Below are 22794 nucleotides of genomic sequence, written 5' to 3'. Positions count from 1 at the left end.
TAACTTGTATAACATCTGATGGAAAAACAACCAAGACATTGTAAAAAGTAAAATTAGACAGACTAGATGATCGCATATAGACGGTGCCTTTAAAGAACACACTAGTTTTTTGTATTTATATTGTGTTTTTGGACCTGACCTCTAAGGTAAAAAGGTGTAGCTAAGCTCTCTTGCGTCAAACGTAACATAAAATGTATAGTTTCTATAGTTTTTTTTATAGTTTCTACAATCGCTACTGTATATATACAGAACACAAGCATTAATTATTCATGGCTATAACTATGGACTTGTGTGCACATACCACTTCATTACATACTGTATGTGCAAGTGTACTGGTACCACATATGGAGTTCGGTGCTTTAAGGAAAAACACACTGGAAATGCAATGACCTAAATAACAAAACTTCTGCTTATTCAAGTATTAAGTGTGTGTTTAACGGCTGTACCACTACATCATTGCATGTGTGTACATAGATAAATTCTTTCAGGGCTTAAATACTTGTATTGGCTGTTTGGATGTTATGACCAACAGAAGCCCTACAAGCTAGCAAAACAAAATCAGTGGACAGGTATGAAAGGTATTTTCAACCTGAACAGATGAATCTATTACATCCATGAGCATTCTACTCAGCACAGCAGGCAAATATAATGTGTGTGTGTGTGTGTGTTCATTTTTAAGCTATCTGTATCAATGTAAAGATTCTCTCTTAATAAATGACTTTTGAGAGGGGGCTGGTTCATGATTGACTCTGTTCTATAGCGGTACAGGATACACAGGGGTGCAGAAAGGGTGTTGTTTATTTAAACCTGGGTACATGTTTGGAGGAAGTGTGCGTAACTCTGCACTCTCGGAAAAGTGACTAAGGATACGACGGAGATTGGGCATTCTTATGAAAGAGAGGTCGGGATAGCGAAAAGGATCAATCTCACCACACCAAAACACAGTCCTCCACCCCATCATACATGTTTACTGTTTAAACCTGGCTCATTGCGGCTTTGTCCCAACTGCATAAACAGCGAGAGACGGCTTGATCGGTTTCTAGATCCCAGCATTAATCCCCTCTCCCCAGCGGTCCTGCTAACAGTGGTGAAGCTCTTGCAGGGGCTCTGTTTACCCACATATCTTACGCAACACTCTGTTTACCCACATATTTTTTGGCAGGGGTCCGGACGGGGCCAGACAAAGCAGCCACAGTACTGCGGGGTCTCCGGGACAGCTATGAGGGTGGTTGGGGGGAAGGGGGGGCAGGGGTCTGGTCCGCCTCTGCTCTGGAGGCCCCGCCCTGCCCTGTCCCGGGCTGGGCTGGGCTGGACCGGTTCCAGCCTCCATGCCACCCCCAATCTCCCCATCTGCAGGGGGAGAAATGAGTGCCTGTCAGAGAAGGAGATGGTCTGAAAGATAAGGCTCTCACCTGGTGGAGGGATGGGGGATGGAGGGATGAGGGATGGGGGATGTTGTCAAACTCCTGTGGACTGTGGGGGGAACACTCCAGTCAGCATGGCTTGCGTCCATCATCACTACACTGCAGGTGAGACTGGAGACCTATTCGTATGATTTTTGCCCTAGATACAGTAATAATAATAATAATAATAATAATAATAATAATAATAATATTTTTTCAAGAACTGCATAATATAAAAAATGCAGGAAAAAATGGAATGAGATAAAATAAACATTAATAGTGACCATCCTGCAGTGTTATTTTGCTATATTTATTTAAAACACATTTCTCTAAACAATGTCATTGGCACCAAGATTACAGCCATGTCAGCTCTGTTTTCATAGATCAAAATGTCCTGAATTTAACACCTCAAACAATACTTCTGTGAGACATCGTAAATTCAAAGCTGTATTTCACGTTTGATTTTTTCCCCCCACCACGAGACTAAAATAGACCAGCTGAAATGCCTCAGGCTTCTGAACCACACAACGGTCACGCAGAGTTCACAGAGTTTACACTGAGTTTGCACAGTTTACTCAGAGTTTACACTGAGTTTACTCAGCAAAAAAAGAGGGCACACAGGTACAGAGTTTGTGGCACAGCCCACTGGGCACATTTGGATCTCTGAATCCAAACGTGACTCAGGATGGATGCTGTTTATCAGGCTCTAAGTATAGCCTCCCAGAAGGGGTTTGGGGAAAAAAAAACACCTGGGCAGGGAGCATTGTCTGAGCATGGCAGAGAGGTTTCACTGAAGGACGAAAAACAAGCAGGGGCCATCAGACCCTAACAGGTTGAATTCACCCCGGGGGCAATGTGAGGAGAGCTTGTTTGCCCTCCAAGAGCAGATGACTCAACTCACGTGGAGCGTTTAGTGTCCCGGTGCAATCCAAACACACTCAGAAACTGAGGAGAGATGCGACGCATTGCTGTGGTTTAGCCTAGCCATGTATATATATATATATATATATATATATATACGCATAGATGATGCGGTTTCCTGATGGTTTCTCAAACCCACTGTTGTCCCTCGATAGATTATTTGAGGGGCTTTTTTCACGCAAAGACAAAACAAAGTTTCATTTCCCCCCCCAAGGAGAGATCCGCGCAGCCACAGAAAACCAGGAATCCATCTGAAGGAGGGACGCGAACTCAGAGAGACATACTAATATAGAACATGGGAGGAGAGTGCCCTAGAGCCAAGGCCAACTGAAAGGCCCAGATTGTGTCTGGTTCTTTTGTTTGTGTAAGCATATCTATTTGTGCGTGTGTGTGTGTGTGTGTGTCTGTGTGTTTATGTGTGTGTGTGTGTGTGTGTGAGTGTACGCGTGCGTGTGCGTGTATCTGCATGTGTTTATGTGTGTGTGTGTGTATGTGAGTGTGTGATAAAACACAGGCCTGCACTCAATCAACATTTCTTCTTCATTTTGACTTTCAGGTAAATGCAAGTGTTTTGCTTCTTCTGCACAAACTTGAGTCAAGTTAGTTCTGTTTTGATGGCAGATTTTGATAAAGTCAGAGGAGGCTTGAATGATCTCTGCTTTGCTGCTGACCTGTGGAAGACAAGACACATTCAGTTTTTAAAATAGGTGCCTGTAACGCTTTTTTCTTTTTTTTTTTACTGGCAAAACCCTAATTTTTAATATATTGGCATGAGGGCTGTCAAGACAGTACAAAAAGGAAGAAAGAACAGAGGAAAGGAGGATGAAGGGATAGTGAAATCACCTCAGTCCCACCTTCAGACCACGAAAACACCTGTGGTTCGGGAGATGAAAGGTGTTCTTTCTGAAAAAAAAGCACTTGGCTCTGGGTGGCACTTCTCCCTCTCTGGGACGCTTCCCTCTAAAGAAAAACCAGCGAGCTGAACTCAAGAAAAAGATAACTTTCAGGATCCAAAATGGCCGCCAAACAGTGGGACTCAAGCATGCAGGGCTGGCAGTCAGGCAGACTAAAGGTATTTTTCAGTGATAAGCAACGCCGGCAATTTTATGCTGGCATTTGGTGTTTTTCAATTCCTTTTGCATGCGCGTCGGTTGAAACAAGGAATGTAGGGAATGCGTTATAAGGTAATGTTATGGAAAGGCCAAAGGACACTGGTAAACAAATAAAAAAATTTAATATTCATCTCCAAAGGAAAATAATTGGTTGTTGACAGCCAGAGTAGGATGCCCCATAATGTTACGGGATTAACCTGGTGAAACTGCCACGGTTACATCATCCATGGTCAGCTCGCGCAGCTTGCAGTGCCAAAAGGTGGCATTCAAAGGCTATTGATATAAGTGACAAAATGGCCTCTGTCATCCGTTACATTTAGCACCGAGGTCAGGCAGGAAACGCCACAAGAAATCAGCATTTAGCTGTAACATTCTTCCAAATACAAGGCCCTCCTAAGGCCCTGTGTGGTTTCTATCTCCTGTAAGGCCTTTCTTCCCCTTTCTTCGTAACTGCTGTGTAGCAGGTGAGGGAGCCTCCCCTTAACCCAGTTCTAGCCTGGAACAGACCAACTGTCATTCCTTCAGAACATGCCGTTATTTTCTGGTTATGTAACAATTCAGAATGTGTGCATGTGTGACCCCAAAGATATATTCCCAGCAGCAACTTATCTCACTTTATTCTCCTCCTTTGTAAGATTTAAACTGTTTAGCTCCTGGAATAAATAATTACAAGATAAATCTGACACTACTACTAACAGAATACTACAAAGAACACTCCTCCACTGTTCCAGTCAGGAAAGAGATGTGATTGTGCTGAATAACTGCTCAGTCTCACTCAGATATATGACTCATGTCAGACCTGTTTCTTTCACTTTTATTTTTGGTATTTATGCTTGGCAGACTCCTGAAAGTAGATTATTTTTAAAATAGCAATTTCCCTTTTTTTGTTATATTATATATAAATGACCAGTATAATTCATATTAATATATATTTACTTGTCTCCAAGATTTGTGAGCCGGCTGTACCTGATACTTGATTCCCATGCTCAGAGAAGACGTCAAATGATGAAAAGTGCATGAAAAGACTGGATCGTACTTTTTTGGTAAAACAAGCATTTTGACTGCAGTGTAGTTTTATCCCATGAATATGATCGCCTTTTCTTTAGTGTCTTGTCAATTACACGTAGTACAAGAAAACTTCATGTTCACAGGTCCCAGAATGAAAACCCGTGACAGTACATAACACAAATCAATACGTATGTACATATCTGCAGCCAGACAATGATGATATAAATACTGCATCGGAGTGCACGCGGGTTGTACTGTTACGTACATCCAAACACACACTCACTGATTCACCCAGTCATCCATTCACTGTGCTCAGCTAGTGGGTTCGAACAGACTTCGGTCCCTGCAGAACAGGATTCAAATTGTGTACAGGGACAATGGAACTAATGAATTGGCGCCTTTTTGTCAGAACGGCAGTGTTCGTAGGCTGGCTGAAGTGCCTTGTTTGTTTGCTGTCTATGTGGATGATTCATATTTCATGCACCATTATATATTAATCTCCAGCTTCACTCAGTCATGACCCCGCCCCCGCCCCCACCCACCCACCCCTTTTCTGATCAGCACCACACCCACACACACACACACACCCAGCACTCAAATCAGCTCCTTTAATGGTGAGTAGATGACCTTATAATATTGTTTCAGTCTATGCATTAGCTAATGAAGCCTGCAACTGCCCGCCATTTTGATGGCGGAGCCCTTCGGACAACTTTGGCTGTGAGATGGGTACACCTGGAATGGAACGCGAGGTTACACAAGGAACGAGCCAATTCTGGCTCTGTGTGTTGTACAGGATGTTGCTAAAGGCTACCTGTGGGAGAAGTGAATTAAAAATCTGCATGCCAGAAAGGTGCGCATTCATTTTTTTCACACCTGAAATCATGGGCTGTCCAAACAACTCAACTCCCCAAGCCACCGCTACATTTTTTACCTAAAACTTTGGACGACACACTTCGGACACCTGGAGTCCCGTGCGGGTCTCCCCCATTGCAAACAGCAATATTAATTTCAGGATTTTATTATTACCGTTCAATCACCTTCTGAGCTTGTGCAGAGGGTAAACCGCGTGTGTAGCCCTGCACCATTGAAGCAGCACAGCATTTCTGTCGCTGCCACCTGGTAGCTACTGTAGAATTTCACAGGTGAATTGTCCATGTTGACTAAGACCAACTCTATGCATTGTATTCCAGTCAATGTATGTAATGTATTTCAGTGCATTCCTGCTTGGGCATGTTATTATGATTTGGTCATGAAGCAGTCTTGTGCAATGCATGGACACAAAATGATAAGACTTGACATAAAAACAATTAATGCGGTCTTAGAATATCAGATAAATATATACCAACAACAAAATAAAAGGCAATCATACTTAATCCGGATGCAGCCATGCATAATCATACCATTTATGAGAAACACACTGTTATTTATGTGTGATCAGTGATGATAAGCAATCTCTTTTTCAAACTGTACTATAAATTCTACCACTACCACACGTTAACAACGCAAGTCCATGCAGATTAAAAGAAAATGTTTTATCTTCCAAATCCTTCATTTTCCTCCGTGTGCAATGTTTACTGTCTGCCGAATACAAGAAAGGAGCATGCGATTCCACGCTTCTAAGGTCAAACGCTGCCACCCAGAGGTGAGTCGCTGAAGCGTGTTTGTGAAACTAAAAATCCGATCCACGTTGCCCAACTAACTATGCGCAAGATCTACAGTAGAAGGAGAGGAAGATTATTTGAAGGGGCCGTGGACTGTGCACGACTCCTGTTTCATTTAAGTCGAAGCTTATTACTCTGCCATATACATTGGGGAATAAAACCATGGTAACCCTTTCAAACGCACCTAATGAGAAAGAATATATTACATTATATTTGGCCGTCAAAGTTGTATGTTGCAATGCTTTGCAATGCGGCAGCCCGCTACCTCGGTCTTATACATAGTCAGGTGCTGTATGAACTACCTTATTAAATTCAATCGCAGGCTCTGTGAAGTCAAGTGTAAAAACTAAACAGAATGGGTCTATTGCGATATAGCAGCCTCCCCTTACATGCTTATCGCTGTTCGCTATCCCGACCGCAGAGGCTGTAGCTGAGACTAACTAGGTCAGATCTTGTCTCTTCTCTTCCACCCCAACACAACTGTCCCAGAACTGGCCCGCCTGAAAACCCAGGGAACCACAAGCCCTATTTCAAATGAGATTTTATAGTGTTTTCTTATTTCATTTTTTAAAAACTGAAGTACCAATTTCACTGTCAATTCCGTAACCAGGAAGGAACTGGGTTGTATCTTGACAAAAAAGGTGCAAGCACGCCCGCTACGTACTTTCTGTTTCTTGTCTGTCCAGAAAATCATTTCCTGTTCGGAGTTTTTATCTTAACCAGCCAGCATTTGTTCGCCTTCAGCTCGTCCACGTAAAGACTAATGTTTGCCTATTTGACGTGTCTGTCAGAGGTTTTGTTATTTAAATGAACGTAGCGTTTCGTGACATAGTTGTCCAAATCTAACTTCATTGCGGTATTAGCCGTGGATTCTCACAGCAAGTAGGCGATTAAAGTTCGCCGAAGAGGAAAGGATAAATATGAATTTCCTTATCGGACATGTTTTCTCGCTAATGGCTCTAGTATCATCTCTCCGGATAATGGAAGGGCCACCTCTAAATTGTACTCAAGAGGTAAAAAGTTAATATACTCTTTTATTACATTTTTATCTTCCTGTTTTAATTTAGCGCCATCATTGTGTAATCGGGTGAGATATTTCTCTGCTTTTAAAGTCAGGTCATTGTGTTCACTGTATAGGATATCAATATACACCATTAAGTCTGTTACAATAGATGGTAACTTCTATGTCGCATGTATATGATGTGCTCCTAGATGTATTTTTGTTTGGCCATTGTTATTATTATGGGTTTTGTTTTTATTAATACAACGACAGCAATAATAATAATAATAATAATAATAATAATAATAGCTTAGTATACATGTAATACATGTAAAATATATTTTTCATGGACACATTAAATGTTTTATGGCGAATCATTGCACAAAATTGGAATACACTGTGCATGTTGTGCGTACGTCTGTAACACCTTTAACTGATTTTTTTTTTCCTTTTTCTGTTTCCTTTTTCTCTAGGGCCTGAGGTGCAGTGCAAATATAAGTAAGTGTAATGAGCATCTACTTATAATCATACCAGCTAAAATCCCACAGTGATTCTGCACTGGCAACTTTAAACCAGTGTGTGTCAAGGCGATGGGAAAACAATCCAGTTACTGACAGTCATTACTGGGACTGTTAACAACTGCTTTGCCACCAGGTTAGCATTTTATGGCTAGTCCTGGTTTCACTCTGGCACAGGCTGTCAAAAGCATCCGAAATGGTCAAACGGCAGTTAACCGTCCTTAATTGATGCGCGTGACGGCAGTTACGCCCGTCGCCCATGGGAAATAGAGTTCTGCGATAAATTTAAAAGACAAGAGGCGTAAACCCGGTGCTGCTCTGAAATGACGAGGTGACGAACGGGAGCGCAGCACATTCTAGCTGAGAGCACGGTGTCTTGAAGTGCCATTTTACGTTCCCCAATCTGTCCGCCAGGTGACTGCTCTGACGGGGACAGGTGGGTTAGGCCCAGGTATGAAACCTCAACCAGCCCGTCGAAATCAGAGCTACAGGTGGTGGCTAGAAGAGACGAGAAAGGGGACCTGGTGCCCGTGATCTCGGCGAAATGGTGGGCGCGGACAGATGGTGGGTATCTGACAGCACACTCAAGAGACAGGGAAGCCAAGCTGTAGAAGCCACTGGTTGTCAAGGGGGCTGCCCTGTGAACCGTATCATATTTCATATTTTTAATCTTTTCTACAGTAATGTAGTAAAGGAATATTTAGCATGATTTATTTTTTGTCCTGCACAGGAAGCATATTTTCCCTCAAAGGAACCAAGGTGCACATACGACAGGAGGCCAGTAACCAAAGCCTTTGCGTTTATTACGTTTTCCACAATAAAATGGAAATGGTGAACCCTAGGCATGAAGCGGTAAGAAAAGATATATTGTAATAGTGCGATCTGACTTATTTTTATTTAAAAAATTGTTGACCATTTTATATCTTTTTTTTTCTTTTTTTACTCAAATTGACTTTTATTTATTTACATTTTGGGTAGTTTAACAATCACAAAACTGAATTATTGTTGTGAAGATATGATGATTATTGATTATTATTACTACTAATGTGCTTACTTGTTTCCTGGAACCTGAATTTACAGAAGCTATTAAGATTTAAACTTTCTTTTCAGTGGTCATTTTCATTGGACCGAGTTGTTGTGGATCCCGGACAGAAATACTCGATTTACATTTCTAATCTGCCTGTACCACGCATTGGGCATAACAAGATTGACCAAAACTTTACCGTCCCAGGTGAGAGTCTAACACAGGTATCAAACAGTGAGACAAGACACCTAGTGCATCAGGTACCCTGTGATAAATTCCAATGCATCGGATTAACCATTTGGTCAAATATTAAGACCTGTTGTTAGAACCAAAATATATTCTGAAATAAACATTTAATAAAACGTTTAACACAAAGAAACTGTAGACATAAGGATCTTAAATTAGTAACAATGACAAAAGCAGAAGACAAACTGAAAAAATATGCTCAGCAAGAGAGCCTTCAAGCCTCGCAAAATTCTTTCTTTTGATGCTCAGTCCATTTTTCAGAGTATACAAGAGTTTATATAATATTCTGCCGTTTTAACAGAATAAAGATTCATTTTAAGGCAGGTTTCCCAGGCTAATAGCAGTACAAGAATATTGTTTCAAATAGTTTTTTTTTCTTTTCTTGTTTTGTTTCCATCAGGGTGCAATGATCCTAAATTACAGGAAACAGAAGTATGTTTGGAGAGTGGTAAGCCCTATATTTCAGTTTTATAGAACTCTCTGGAAACATACAATACAAGAGGCTAAGCCCTGGCATTATGACAAACTTGGCAAATTTGGTTGTTTGATAGATGCTTTTTCTGTGATACATTGGCAGCCTGTCCAGGGTGTATTCCTGCCTCTCGCCCAATGCACGCTGGGATAGTCTCCAGCACCCCTCCCCCGCGACCCTCCCCAGGATAAGCGGGTCTAGATAATGGATGGGTGGATGGCTAGGTGCTGTAAACCAAAGTGACAAAAAAACAAAACATATATTTAACATGGCGAGCACACCACTAGAGCTAGAAAAAGAATCAGATCAGTGCTTTCTGCCATCCAGACAAATTCCTAAAGGCTTCAGCCGGTAGTGGGCTCTGACACAACTAATACCCGGGTGGAGGGTGTTCAGTTTCCGTGCTCTGTGCTCTGTGTTCAGATTATTACTCCTATTCCAGGAAGCCTGTGGGAACCTAACATTACCCGGAGTGTATCGGGTTCGGGAGCAGCGATGACCGTGAGTTTTAACAGCGAGGAGCACTCTGAGAAATACACTGTGTCCGTCCAGTGTCCGGACTTCAGAGACTCGCAGACCGTCTGGAAGGTAACTCTCTCTCCAGCTCATCAGCGTATCAATTGCTGTAAAAAAATAATAATAATAATCATAATAAAATCATAATAAAGTCATAATAAAGTCTTAATTTTACAACAGACAAAAAAAAATGAGATGACGATCTTACTTTTACGTTTTGGACGTCACAGGAAAATGAGACGTCCCTGAATGTGACGTTTGCAATGGACCAGTGGCCTGCGACCTGCTGCGATTATGACATTGTGGTAAGCATGATTCAGCAGATGTGAGCACCATCAATACAGACATTCCTGATGCGTTTTTACTAAATGCCCTCTGCCAGAAACCCCCAGAAACCCCCAGAAAACCCTCTACCTGCCCTCCTTCCCTGGGGTAAAAAGTTTGCTGTTGACATGACTCCAAATGAATAAAAAATGAAAAAAAAACAAAAAAAAACAGTACTTTCTACAAGAATATCCAATACGTGTTTTAAAAAACTATTTATTAAATTAAAATATTAGTATTTATTTATAGTGAATAAATGAATAGTGTGAGGGTGACAGAACAGGACAGACAGAACGCCTTTTTTTCCACAGATCCAGCCATTTTTTATTCGGTGCAGCGAGGACTGTGCCCGCCTGGAGAGATTTAAGAACTGCGTCCGTAAGTAGGAACTCATTCAGTCAAGAGTTGCTTCATCATCCAAAATGCCAAAAATGCCACGCATTTTGCTTACATGAAGCTCACAGAGTTGCCACCAGAAATGTGATGCGTTTATTTTTATGTTTTAAGAACCCGCTTCTTGCAAACACGGAAACCCCATATTTCAGTGTGTGCCAGAGTTCAAGGAAGAGCCTCCTGTCCTTGTCAATCAAGTGCAGTTCAATGTCCAGGCATTAATTTCCATAAATATTATGTTTCCCTCCACTGCAGATGACCCAGGATACTGTGGCGGACAAGTTTTAATCATTTCTTTCCTGGGACTGCTCCTTTGTTGTGGGTGTTTTGCACTTTGCAGAAAGACCTTGACCGGTAGGTGAAAAATTTAATATGTAACTAAAGGTTTTTTCATCTACGAGAATGTAAAAAAAAAAAAATAGCATGCACAAATTAGTGCCAGTAAATAACCTTTACCAATATATATAAGGTGAATTAACAAAATATCTTGAATAAAATATCATGTGTTTTCCAGGAAATAAGCATTAATTGTTAGCGGAATAACTGGACAACAACTATCGCCTAATAAAAAACTGTATACCATTTTAAATGACCTCATAGCAATGTTTTTTTTAATATTTCAGGTGTGAGAAAACCCTGCCCTCCAGGTAAATGAATCTTTATTATGTAACACAGAGTTGCAGACCTTTTAGTGTATGCATAGCTTTAATCCAGCTTTTAGGGTTGGGTTACTGTTGGGTAACTGCTAAGGTCTTCCGAGACATAGATGCAAACAATGAGAAAGAATTTTTCTCACGGGCATATATTTTTCATTTCAAAATTTTCAGATCAGAATGTGTAATATTGTGCATGACCTTTCTGCGAAAAGAGAGCCACATTCTTTATTCTTTATTCAAAAAATACATATTTTTTTAATGTGAGGAAAATAACAAAATTGCACGTTCTTGTTGTGCTCGACTATTTTTTTTATTGAGCTTCAAGCTGTCATAATGAGTCTCTCTACTTCAGGTTCCTTGAGCGACCCAGCTGCCACGCCCACTGCTGTCTCTCGACAAGAGCCTCTCCAGCTGAGCACCCCAAGGAAAGTTCTGCTGATCTACTCGCTGGACCACCCTCTGTACAGAGACGTCGTCCTCAAGCTGTGCGCCTTCCTGAGGGCCAAGTGCGGCACCGAGGTGGTCCTGGACCTGCTGGACTCCGCCTGGCTCGGCACCGTGGGCCGCATGCAGTGGCTGGACTGGCAGAAGCAGCAGATCGAGAAGTCGTCCGACAAGATCCTGATCCTGTGCTCACGGGGCGTGCGCGCCAAGTGGAGGGCGATGTGCGGAGAGGGCCGGGTGATGCTGAGAGAGGACCTCCGCTCGCCCATGGGGGACATGCTCACCCCCGCCCTCAACCTAATCGTCCCAGACGTCGTGCATAGCACCTCCTTTCAGAAGTACATGGTGGCGTACTTTGAGGACGTCAGCTGCGAGGATGACGTCCCCGCGCCGTTCAACGTCACCGTCAAGTACAAGCTGATGAAGCACTTTGAGGAACTCTACTTCAGAATCCTGGACCAGGAAAAACATGAGCCGGGAAGGGTGAACCGCATCGAGGGAATAGCGCTAGATGAATATTTCAACTGCCCCTCGGGTAGAGCCTTGAGGGACGCCATCGAGACTTTGCAGGCCTACCAGCTGGAGAATCCAGACTGGTTTGAAAAGGAGTGTGTGGACAGCGAGGAAGAAGTGTCAGAGTCCGAGCTACAGCACCCTCTTCTTGCAGACACGTGCGGAGGCCCCATATTTCAGTGTGTGCCGGAGTTTCAGGAAGGGCCTCCTGTGCTTGTCAACGAGGTGGAGTTCAATGAAGATGCCAGAGGCGTCCGGGCATTAATCCCTCTCGTGAACCAGGGAGGGGAAGGGCTTTCCACCCACCAGCTTCATCCTGGCGTTCATCCCAGCGACAGCCACCTCTGTTACTCGCACCCAGTCGTTGAGGCCGATCCGCTGATGTCAAAATGGAGCCTCCGCCCTTCAGCGAGCGAAGGTCAGCCTTGCTCAAGGAACGCCGCCGCCCCGCAGGAGCCGCCAACACCGATGAGGAACACGTTTCATTTGCCGGGGGAGGTGTGGGGGTCGTCGTCGGGAGAGAGCGTCCCGGTGGAGAACCGAGACGAGGCGCCGACATCGACCGACCGCCTCTCACCTACCGTGCTGCGGCAGCTGCAGGCCCTCCAGAGGTCGTTCGGCCCTGCGGAGGACCTCGCCTCCGCGCCCGTGGGGGTCGTGGACCACAGAAAAAGGCCCCCCAGCGGATCAGACCAGGGGTACATCTCCAGGTCCTCCCACCACCAGGACTCAACGCACAATAAATCCCAGAATCCACTGGACGCTCTGACCAGACTCCAGGAAGCTTGTCTCCTCAACAGCCTCAAGCCGTCAGGAGACGTGCCCTCGAGTGAAGCATCTTTTGGACATGACCGCCAATAATTGGGCGGCAGTGTAGTATAATGGGTAAGGAACTGGACTTGTAATCTAAAGGTCACAGTAGGACACTGTCTTTGTACCCTTGAGCAAGGTACTTGACCTGCATTGCTTCTGTATATATCCAGCTGCATAAATATGTGAAATGTAAAAATGCTATGTAAAAACAGTATAAATAAATAAATAAGTTGTGTAAGTCGCTCTGGATAAGAGCATCTGCTAAATGCCTGTAATAAATAATTTATGAGCTTTTTAATAGGGATTTGTACGAGTAATGTTGTGAATAATTCAAGCATTTACACATCATCAACACTTTACAGCCATCAAAGTTGCTGTGGTTTTCATACATATTTTCAAGTGTAATGTGTGATGCTGCACTTTTTCTGTTTACTTGTTATTTGTTTTACATTCATATATGTTTACATTGGGTGTCTCCTGTCATCTAATGTGATACCAGAGACTATTTCAAATCAGCGACTACTGTGATTTCAAACAGGGAAAAGGTTTGGTCAATCCATAAATGAAGGGTTTCATTTGATTACCGTGCATCACTGTTAACAACTCCCGTTTCTTTTATCCTGTCCAGCAACACTGTGCAAAATTTCGAAAGTGTGAAAAATGTATGCCATTGTATAATAAAAGTGTTTATAGTGATTGTATTCATATGTATTCTGAACCATTGTCTCTATACTATATGCAGGCAATTCATATGGTAGTCCTCAAAATAACATTTCTTTTTATGTGTCCAAAAGACAAACTTTTACATCCCAGGGTAAACAGGCGACCAATGAGGGAATACAACTTTCAATATGTAAATCCATTGTGTTACAAAATGAAGGTTTTATATAAAAAGGTTTTGCAAGCAAATAAGTCCAGATATAATTCACTGTAACCCGCATCATGGTCAGCTGTTACCAAAAGTGTTTTTAAAAATGTGACAGGATATTGCGACATCAGTAAGACTGGAAACAACCTTATTACACAACATGTAATACATGTGCGTGCGTTTTTCACATTTTTTCAGATTCCATAATTTTCAAAGAAAAAGTTTCTCAATATACACTGAATTAAACAATCATTCAATAAAATTAAATTAAAAAGTAAAATTAAAAAAAGCGTGTAATTACATAGTCCATTAGAGGATTACTTATGTTGAAAATGCGCAGATCTCTCCTTTTACAATGTTTGCAAACTAACTTCACTTTTCACCATAACACATTCTAAATCAATCTCAGCCGCATTTACACAGTTCGTTTAAACGTGTTCAGGGGAAGGCATACGTGCACTGTTTCCTTAAAAAAAAACACGGGAACTATAATTGGTCCGGCCAAAGCAAGGTGATCGCTTTGAACGCCTCCTGGTGCTACACGGAAAAAAAATAGTGACATTTCCAGTAAATGGATTTCATCTCCGTGGCCTACACACGGTATTTTATTTGCATAAACTAAGGAGGAAGTTCGGCTCGGAACGGCTGTTAATCTTTAAACTTGACGCACGTCGGAAAGTCCCAGTGAGCGCAGTCAAACACGAAAGTTTAGAAAAAAACTCAGAACAAGTTTAGAACAACTGTTTTACTTTTGTTGCTTTGTTTTTTAATGTGATAATAATAATGATCCATCTTCGTCATACCATTTTTATAGACATTCTCGCGCTTGCTGAAATTCAGTGAAGAAGCGGGTGCTTTAAGGAATTTCTCGGCAGCGGAGCTTCGTCGAATAGGTTATGGATTGGGATTGAATGGCTTTGACGTCTTCTGAGGATGTATCTAATTGTTTACAGTATCGTGTTGTTGTCCGTTCATGCAACTCTAACGTCCGGTCTTCGGATATTGCAATCGCCACCTCTGAACTGTACACAAGAGGTAGGAGTGAATATCGCTATGACACAATGTCTTTTTATCTTTCCTTTATTTTTCGGCACGTGCTATTTGTCTTGCAATAAAATAATACTTTTGGTCCCAACTGCTGAAGATACTTTCTATACCTGACTAGAGAAGCTCTTATATTTGAGTTACGCGATTACTATTCGTTCTTTACCCAGCCAGGATTGTGTCATTCTTTTACGAGAGAGTAGTAACCAAGACGCGGCGTATAAAACTTACAATAATTAAAATAGTACAGTTTCAGACTATATGAAACCTTAGACCTGGGGTGTCCATTCTTAACCGAGAAAGCCCGATGTGAAGAAAGAGAAATCAAAAACAAAGTTTGCAATTATTTATAAGTTAATAAAAAAATGTAGACGGCGGGTTGAATAAAGGCTCCTATTTGTATTGACAGTAGAGAGTCATAGCCTCTTATGATCCGCGGTATAATCTGCATGCTTTCCTACTCAGTACGTCTTTTGCAGTAATGTTTGTTTTTTTTTATTTTGCAGGGTCTGAGATGCACGGCAAATATAAGTAAGACCCAGAGGCATATTCACCATACTCACCTTTCCATTCACACATTGGAAGTAGTAGGCTTTAATATAACAGGTTTCTGTCCTTCACCTCGGATCAGAAATGCTGAAACCAAGTGCAAAAAAAGATTAAATAATTCTCTTTGATTGCACTTTTGTTTGACCTGTATGCAACTAACAGAACGGTGCCCTGACCTGTGTTATGGAAATTGTTTTTAAAATGTTCAGTGCCCTGGGACATCATGACATAAAAATTAATTTTCAAAGCATTAGGCTATGCACTTCAGACCAGGGACTACATAAATTAAGAAAAATGAAAGTCTGGGGTCAATCTGTGATAAAAGGGTTCCATTTGACATATTAATGGTGGTTCCTGCTTGCCTGGAAAAAAAAAAAGTAATGGAGGAACTGTAGTAATTGCTGATACTTAGTGTCGCAAGTTAGCACTCTGTCACCAACGGAGACTCTGTTCAGCGGACTGTGCTTTCAAAGGGGCACACGCTTTTTCCTTCCCACAGACAACTGCTTGGACCAAGGCTGGCTAAGACCCAGGAAATACACTCCGACTGATCCGAAGAACCTGACGGTGAAGCTGGACGTGAGAGAGGATGAGAACGGTGACCTCGTGCCGGTTCTTCTGGTGAACTGGGCAGCGCAGATCGACGGTGGGTGTCAAGCAAAACAATATCTGCTACAAAGCTAAGGTCTTTCCTCACGCAAATTGTTGTCAATTCTCTCTTTTTTTAACCCCCTTTATTCTTGCACCTATCTTGTTGTATTCATCCTGTGGTGTTGCTTACGTTTTTTATATCATACTTTTTTTATTATACCACAGGGAGCATTAAATTCATGGACGGCACAGAGGTCTACGTGCTGGAAATGTCTATCAACCTGAACCGCTGCGTTCGCTACATCTTTGCCAACAAGATCACGCACAAGAAGAACTCGCCAGATGAACCGGTAAGGATGATCTTTCACATCGATTCGTTTGGCAGAGGCCGGCTCCTGCACACCCAGCTGAGGCAAAACCCTTCTCACAATGTTCCTGCCACGCAGTGGTAATGTTATAACATTCAGAAAACATTGCAGTAACATTGTGAGAACCATTTTGTGTTGGCCGGGCAGGCAGTGCCTTGACGCATCGGGGAAATACTGTGCAAATGGAACACTTTGCAAAGTGGCGATGGTGGCTTTTGTATGCAGCTGTTCATTGTTGTTTTTATACAAAGACCAAAAATGACACAAAATGGCATCGGACTGTGTAAAAGCACTCAAAGTATCTCACGTAGATTGAAATTGAGGACGCCTTCCTGTCTGTGAATAATGCTGACCAACAACCATTTGTGTTAAATCGCGTGTGTGTTTTTCAGTGGTCATTTTCACTGGACAGATTGGTGGTGGACCCTGACCAGAAATACATAGTTTCTGTCAATAATCTGCCCAAGCCAAACCTGAACCACGATAGCTACAATGTCTCTAAAGAGATTACCATCCCAGGTAAGATTTGCATGTTTATAAATAAAAAAAGCCTTTCTTTATGCTCACATGCTCAGAATGGTACGTCTCTAGGTACTTTAAGTAGCAAGAATAAGTAGCATTTGCAAGTGACTGTACAACAGTGATTCTGTATTTTAAATCGCACTAAAATGGTGGATGTGAATGGAATTACTTTTCTTTGGTCAGGGTGTGCAGATGCCATAATAAAGAAAACTAAAAAGTGTGTGGAGAGCGGTAAGTGAACTTTCACATCTAAATAAACATACTTATTCATTATGAGTAATTAATTTAATTCTGAAATTATAATTTGTAGTAATGGAAATTGTGGTCAGTTGCAACTTCAATTCAGGAAATGAAATTAAAATACTTCATGGTCTCACTGAGCATTTTTGACTCGACATGATTTGAGCTCAAATTAATTTCTTGAATTAAGGGAATTGAAATGGAATCAGTCCCTTAAATTGCAGTTAAATTACTACCTAGAATCAGCATGTAGCAGTTGTTCAGGGTTAGCAGGTGCATGTTTGTGTTTGTGCTAGTTGGCTAGATTAAAAAATACAATTTCACTGTATGTTTGTGTCAATCCACACCCTGAAACAGTGGATTCACCCTCTCTTAATCCCACCTATGGGTTGCTTGCTGTTGATATTGTTCCAACAAGCCTGTTTGTGTTATGGATTAGGAAGTTTATGGAAGTCCAACATTAGCTTGGAGATGTCCAAAGGGCAAGATGGCAAAGCAGCGATCACCGTGGGCTTCGACGGCGACACGCTCTCTGAGAAGTACAGCGTAGCCGTCCAGTGCGTGTCCAGTAACACGGAGTACCAGACCGTAAAGAAGGTATGATCCATCTCTGCTGTGCCACACGGCAAGACTTTACTTCCTCCAATAGACACTATGATCTCTGTGAAAAGGCAAAAAAAAAGAATATTTTTTCAGGATTCGCAAATTAATCATTCTGTTATTTTGATGTGTTGCAGAGCAATCGGACGTCTCTGAAAGCAACTTTTGCTCTTGGAATGTGGCCTCGAACTTGTTGCCATTTTAAGGTGGAGGTATGTATTGCCAACATGTGGACCATAAACATAATTTAGCACTTGGCTAAAGTATAAACTGATATGTCTGTAAATTGCAGTCAAATAAAGTAAAATATACTTTATTATATACTTTATTTGACTGCAGTATATACCCTTATATATACCCTTTGTATTTCCCTCACAGATCCAGCCATTTTTTGTGTCGTGCCAAAACGACTGTATTCGACGCTGGAAGAAATTTAACATCTGTAAGTAAGCAAAAGCATAGGGATTCAAATACCAAACAAAAGAAAACGTATATGGCAATACTAGTGAACATAAAGTATTGATGAGTAAAACTATTTGAGTGACAGATAATAATACTATTCTAGATGTTTTTTTTAGCTTTCCGTGTTGAGGCAGGTCATGTGACCGACGTGTGTACTGTATGCCTGATTTAAATGTGTTGGTTCTAAACTGCCATTTACTCTGTCAGGTCCAAGCAGCCCGACGTTGTCACCCGGGGTTCCATTCCAAACTCCTCTGGCAGTTGGCCTTGTTCTCGCTCTCGGTGTCGTCCTGCTTTGTGGGATAGCCTGCTGTGCCTATTTCCACTGTGGAAAACTGCTGATGAAAGGTCGGTCGGTGAAACCGCATGCATCTTTTTTTTAGGCCAGATTTCAATCAAACCACACGCAGTTAGCTTTACACAACACGCTTTCCAGCAAGCCCTAAATGTTTGCCAAAAACCCAGTTTCAGAAAGTGACAAACTAATATTACGCACTTGACAAAAAAAGACACTTGATAAATGTAGTACCACTTTATAATACACTTCATTTGGAATGTGCCAGGTCTTATGTCTCAGTGTTTATTAAGAACACAAACATTCTACATTGGTTATGTGAGGAGCGCATTTCTCTTGTGCAAACCTACCACTCAACCATGAACTGACAACATTAATACACACTGTAACGTGATTAAACTAATGATTTATAAATAAAAGTGATGCAGCCAGACAATTCTGAAATTACACTCATGAGGGCACAGAAGGTATAATGGCAGCGTGTGACCAGAATTATGTTTTTTCTTTCAGATCAGCGAGGAGCAAAAATATCCCAGAAAGGTAAACGAGCAGTTGTATTTCAGCTTTCCCTGCTCATTAACTGATACAGAGCTTTGTAGTCCTGGCTAAAATATCAGCACGCACTGGACTGAGGTATAAGAAAACCCCATGTGCCTATCCTGTTGAAAGGAGCCTTTAACCCCTTTGAAGAGTAGCTATTTTGGAATGTTTTTTATAATTATAAGTCAGTGTTCTAGAACTCTGGAACATTGCTTTCAGTTACTAGTAGTGATTGTTACATCAGCATTAGAATGTTCAGGTCTTACCCCTTCAAGGTTTAATGACCATAAGATAGCTTTTGTCTAAATTTTTCCTATGTTGTCCCTCAGATCCAGATTTCCCTATGAAAGACTCGCAGGACAAACCCAGCACCCAGAGGAAAGTGCTCCTGATCTACTCGCTGGACCACCCTCTGTACAGAGACGTCGTCCTCAAGCTGTGCGCCTTCCTGACTGCCAAGTGCGGCACCGAGGTGGTCCTGGACCTGCTGGACTCCGCCTGGCTCGGCGCCGTGGGCCGCATGCAGTGGCTGGACTGGCAGAAGCAGCAGATCGAGAAGTCGTCCGACAAGATCCTGATCCTGTGCTCACGGGGCGTGCGCGCCAAGTGGAGGGCGATGTGCGGAGAGGGCCGGGTGATGCTGAGAGAGGACCTCCGCTCGCCCATGGGGGACATGCTCACCCCTGCCCTCAGTCTGATTGCCCCAGACTTGCTGCGAGCAGCTGCGCTGGAGAAGTACATCGTGGCGTACTTTGAGGACGTGAGCAGTGAGGAAGACGTCCCGGCCCCGTTCAACATCACCGTCAAGTACAAGCTGATGAAGCACTTTGAGGAACTCTACTTCAGAATCCTGGACCAGGAAAAACATGAGCCGGGAAGGGTGAACCGCATCGAGGGAATAGCGCCAGATGAATATTTCAACTGCCCCTCGGGTAGAGCCTTGAGGGACGCCATCGAGACTTTGCAGGCCTACCAGCTGGAGAATCCTGACTGGTTTGAAAAGGAGTGTGTGGACAGCGAGGAAGAAGTGGCAGAGTCCGAGCTACAGCACCCTCTTCTTGCAGACACGTGCGGAGACCCTGTATTTCAGTGTGTGCCAGAGTTTAAGGAAGGGCCTCCTGTCCTTGTCAACGAGGTGGAGTTCAATGAAGATGACAGAGGCGTCCGGGCATTAATTCCTCTCGTGAACCAGGGAGGGGAAGGGCTTTCCATCTACGAATCTCATCCGGGTATTTGTGCGGAGCAGAGCCAGGTCTGTTCCTCACATTCCCTGGCGAGGGCTACTCCAGGTGTCCTGGATGCTGGCCCCTCGCTTTTCACCTTCAAGGGACACCGGCCTGTGAATGCAGAACCTGCCCTGTGTGAACCTGCCGCCCCGAGAGTGAACAGGCTGTGCCGGCCAGAGGAGTCACCTGGAGAGAGCTGCCCAGGTGAGGAGGAGGAGGAGGAGGAGGAAGAGGGAGAGGAAGAGCAGCTCCACGCCTCTCTTGGTCCACCTTCCCAGGAATCTCTACAGCGCCTGCGGGCTCTCCAGGAATCTCTGTGTCCCATCGTCCCAGCGCGCGTGGAGGACGAGTCCGTTTTCGACGTGGAGGGGCGGCGCGAATGGATCCAGGAGAAGAGGCCGCAGAGTGGATCAGACCAAGGGTACATCTCCAGGTCCCTCCTCCAGGACTCGACGCTTAGACAGGGCTCTGCAGACCCACTGGACGCTCTGTCCAAACTCCAGGAGGCGTGTCTTCTGAACAGCCTCGCCCCCTCCAGCGGCTTTCCCGATACGCCAAGCTACTGAGCGGGTTTTGCTCACGGCCGTTAAAGAGGAACGTCTAAAGAAGTAGACCTGAGCTTGCTTTTCAAAGTTTGTATGCCGTTTGCTTTAAAATATTTTTTTGTCCATTTTTTTTTATTGAACCATGCCAGTGTAGGTAAATATCACAGAACTCATGAAAACATTAGTTAATTTATTTATTTAGCTGTTCGGCAATTTTCGACAGATCGTAAGTACACCACGCAGTACAAACCATTTAAAAAGCTGCAAAATGCATTTATAATGTTTTTATGTGTAACACCTCAAATCACTGTACCTTATGTGGTTCACTGTCAAACTTGACAAATAGGAATATATTTTTTGCTTAATTCTTGACAGCTAGTTAAATTCTTCTTTTTTTTTTCTTTCTTTCATATCTTTAATATATTTCATAGTACATGGCCAAGACTTCCTGTATATTTAGACGAGTAAAGTTGGAAGTTAACAGAATAGAATTCTCAACGAACACAGGTTAACATTCTTAAAGAGAACAGCCTAAATTTGCATAAAACTGGTCACATTTAATGTTGAAGTGCTGCTGAGTTTGCATCCATAATACACATGAAGGTGACACTTTTTTAAAAGAAAAGGTGGCAAGATTTTAAAAAAAACAAATGAAAATAATGTCAAAATTGAGTGGGGAGCAATCCTCGTGCCCTGTAATGTGGTGGGAACCTTTTGATCCATCAGTGAAGGGCTCTGGAATTTCCCTTACAATTCAACGCCCACTTTGGTCATTATTTAATCTGCAACCGTCTTCAACCCACAATAAAGCATTGTTTCCTGAACAGAAGGATGTCTTTCAAGTTCAGTGTGTGACGGTTTCATATGGTGACGGTTTCATATGAACGATTTGTTAGATGTTAAGCAACGAAGTAGAACAATCTGTTTGGTCCTTATGACCCATGCAGTTGTTTTCAGACTGAGATGACTGTAAATTTCAGCAATGGATTTACCCTGTGATATTTACCTTTTATTATTATTTTGTAAATAAGTTATACAGTTCATTAATTTTAAGCTTCCTTTTATTAATTTTATTATTATTGTTCTCTTTACTTTTTGTGTTATAGAGAGTGCTATTGTTGTCTCAGACAGAGGAAAATCTTTGCATCTCATAAGAGAGAGCCGTCCATTTATTTTGGTGATGATGGTATGTTCCTGTGGAAAACTGAACTTCTGCAGACAGCCATGATTATCAAAGTTCCATATATCGCACTCAGCTAATTATGTTTTGCTGTATTATTGTTTGCCCTTTGCTAGATATATATTTCTGTCTTCTAGAGCTGGGCTGTCCTTATACTCCACACCTCATTTGTTATTTATGTGAGTGTCCAACTTGCCTGTAGTTGGCCTTAGGGCCAGGAGTACTGCTTTTTTTTCTTTTCTTTTTTTTTTTTTTACAAATGTATAAATAAATATGTACAAACACTTCCCGTCTTGGTTGAATTTTGATGGGGTAAAATGTTCATAACTGTAACAATGTCAAAATGAGAGCAGACACGTTGCATACCATATCTTTAAATATACCTGGAGCCATTCCTTTAGATTTAGAACGTAGAAATGTTTGAAATTGGGGGCGATGGGGGGTTATAAAACAATCCTGGATCGTGTTTTGCCTGTAGGATACATTATTCTCTGCAATTTATATTACACAGCATTTTATCAGAACACAGAGTGTTCTGATAAAATGGGCTAAAGTAGTGGCACTCTGTGTCAACAGGTGGTGACTGATTAGAAAATGATTGCTTTGAGCAAATCCAGATTACCTTGAGCTGACATAATCTGTATATTTGGAATGATACTGCAAGCAATATAGTATCACTTATTGATTATGAACAGGTGGAAAACTTGCAAAACAATCATGCACACTTCATCTGATGGGCT

The 22794-nt window shown here is 42.3% G+C and overlaps 2 protein-coding genes across 2 annotated transcripts; both read left to right on the top strand.

The window, feature by feature from the left end:
• The first annotated feature begins 6616 nt into the window (after window positions 1-6616).
• LOC118219232 (interleukin-17 receptor A-like) lies at window positions 6617-13725 on the top strand. The gene is made up of 13 exons (XM_035402234.1): window positions 6617-7118; window positions 7579-7603; window positions 8038-8187; window positions 8354-8475; window positions 8734-8854; window positions 9294-9341; window positions 9808-9953; window positions 10112-10186; window positions 10517-10583; window positions 10854-10952; window positions 11222-11247; window positions 11609-13142; window positions 13505-13725. The coding sequence occupies exons 1-12, from the start codon at window positions 7026-7028 to the stop codon at window positions 13070-13072; spliced, it is 2436 nt and encodes an 811-aa protein (XP_035258125.1). The 5' UTR covers window positions 6617-7025; the 3' UTR covers window positions 13073-13142; window positions 13505-13725.
• A 623-nt stretch (window positions 13726-14348) lies between these two features.
• LOC118219113 (interleukin-17 receptor A-like) lies at window positions 14349-22338 on the top strand. Its single transcript, XM_035402023.1, has 12 exons — window positions 14349-14927; window positions 15443-15467; window positions 15985-16131; window positions 16302-16426; window positions 16837-16963; window positions 17150-17197; window positions 17646-17803; window positions 17944-18018; window positions 18185-18248; window positions 18476-18616; window positions 19074-19103; window positions 19433-22338. Exons 1-12 carry the CDS (start codon window positions 14826-14828, stop codon window positions 20893-20895), a joined length of 2505 nt encoding a protein of 834 aa, XP_035257914.1. The 5' UTR covers window positions 14349-14825; the 3' UTR covers window positions 20896-22338.
• Window positions 22339-22794: the final 456 nt, after the last annotated feature.

The sequence above is a fragment of the Anguilla anguilla genome, chromosome 19 (assembly GCF_013347855.1).
Source record: "Anguilla anguilla isolate fAngAng1 chromosome 19, fAngAng1.pri, whole genome shotgun sequence".
In the NCBI taxonomy this organism is placed as follows: Eukaryota; Metazoa; Chordata; class Actinopteri; order Anguilliformes; family Anguillidae; genus Anguilla; species Anguilla anguilla.
Note: the sequence above shows the minus strand (reverse complement) of the source record. Positions and strands in the feature narration are given on the sequence as shown.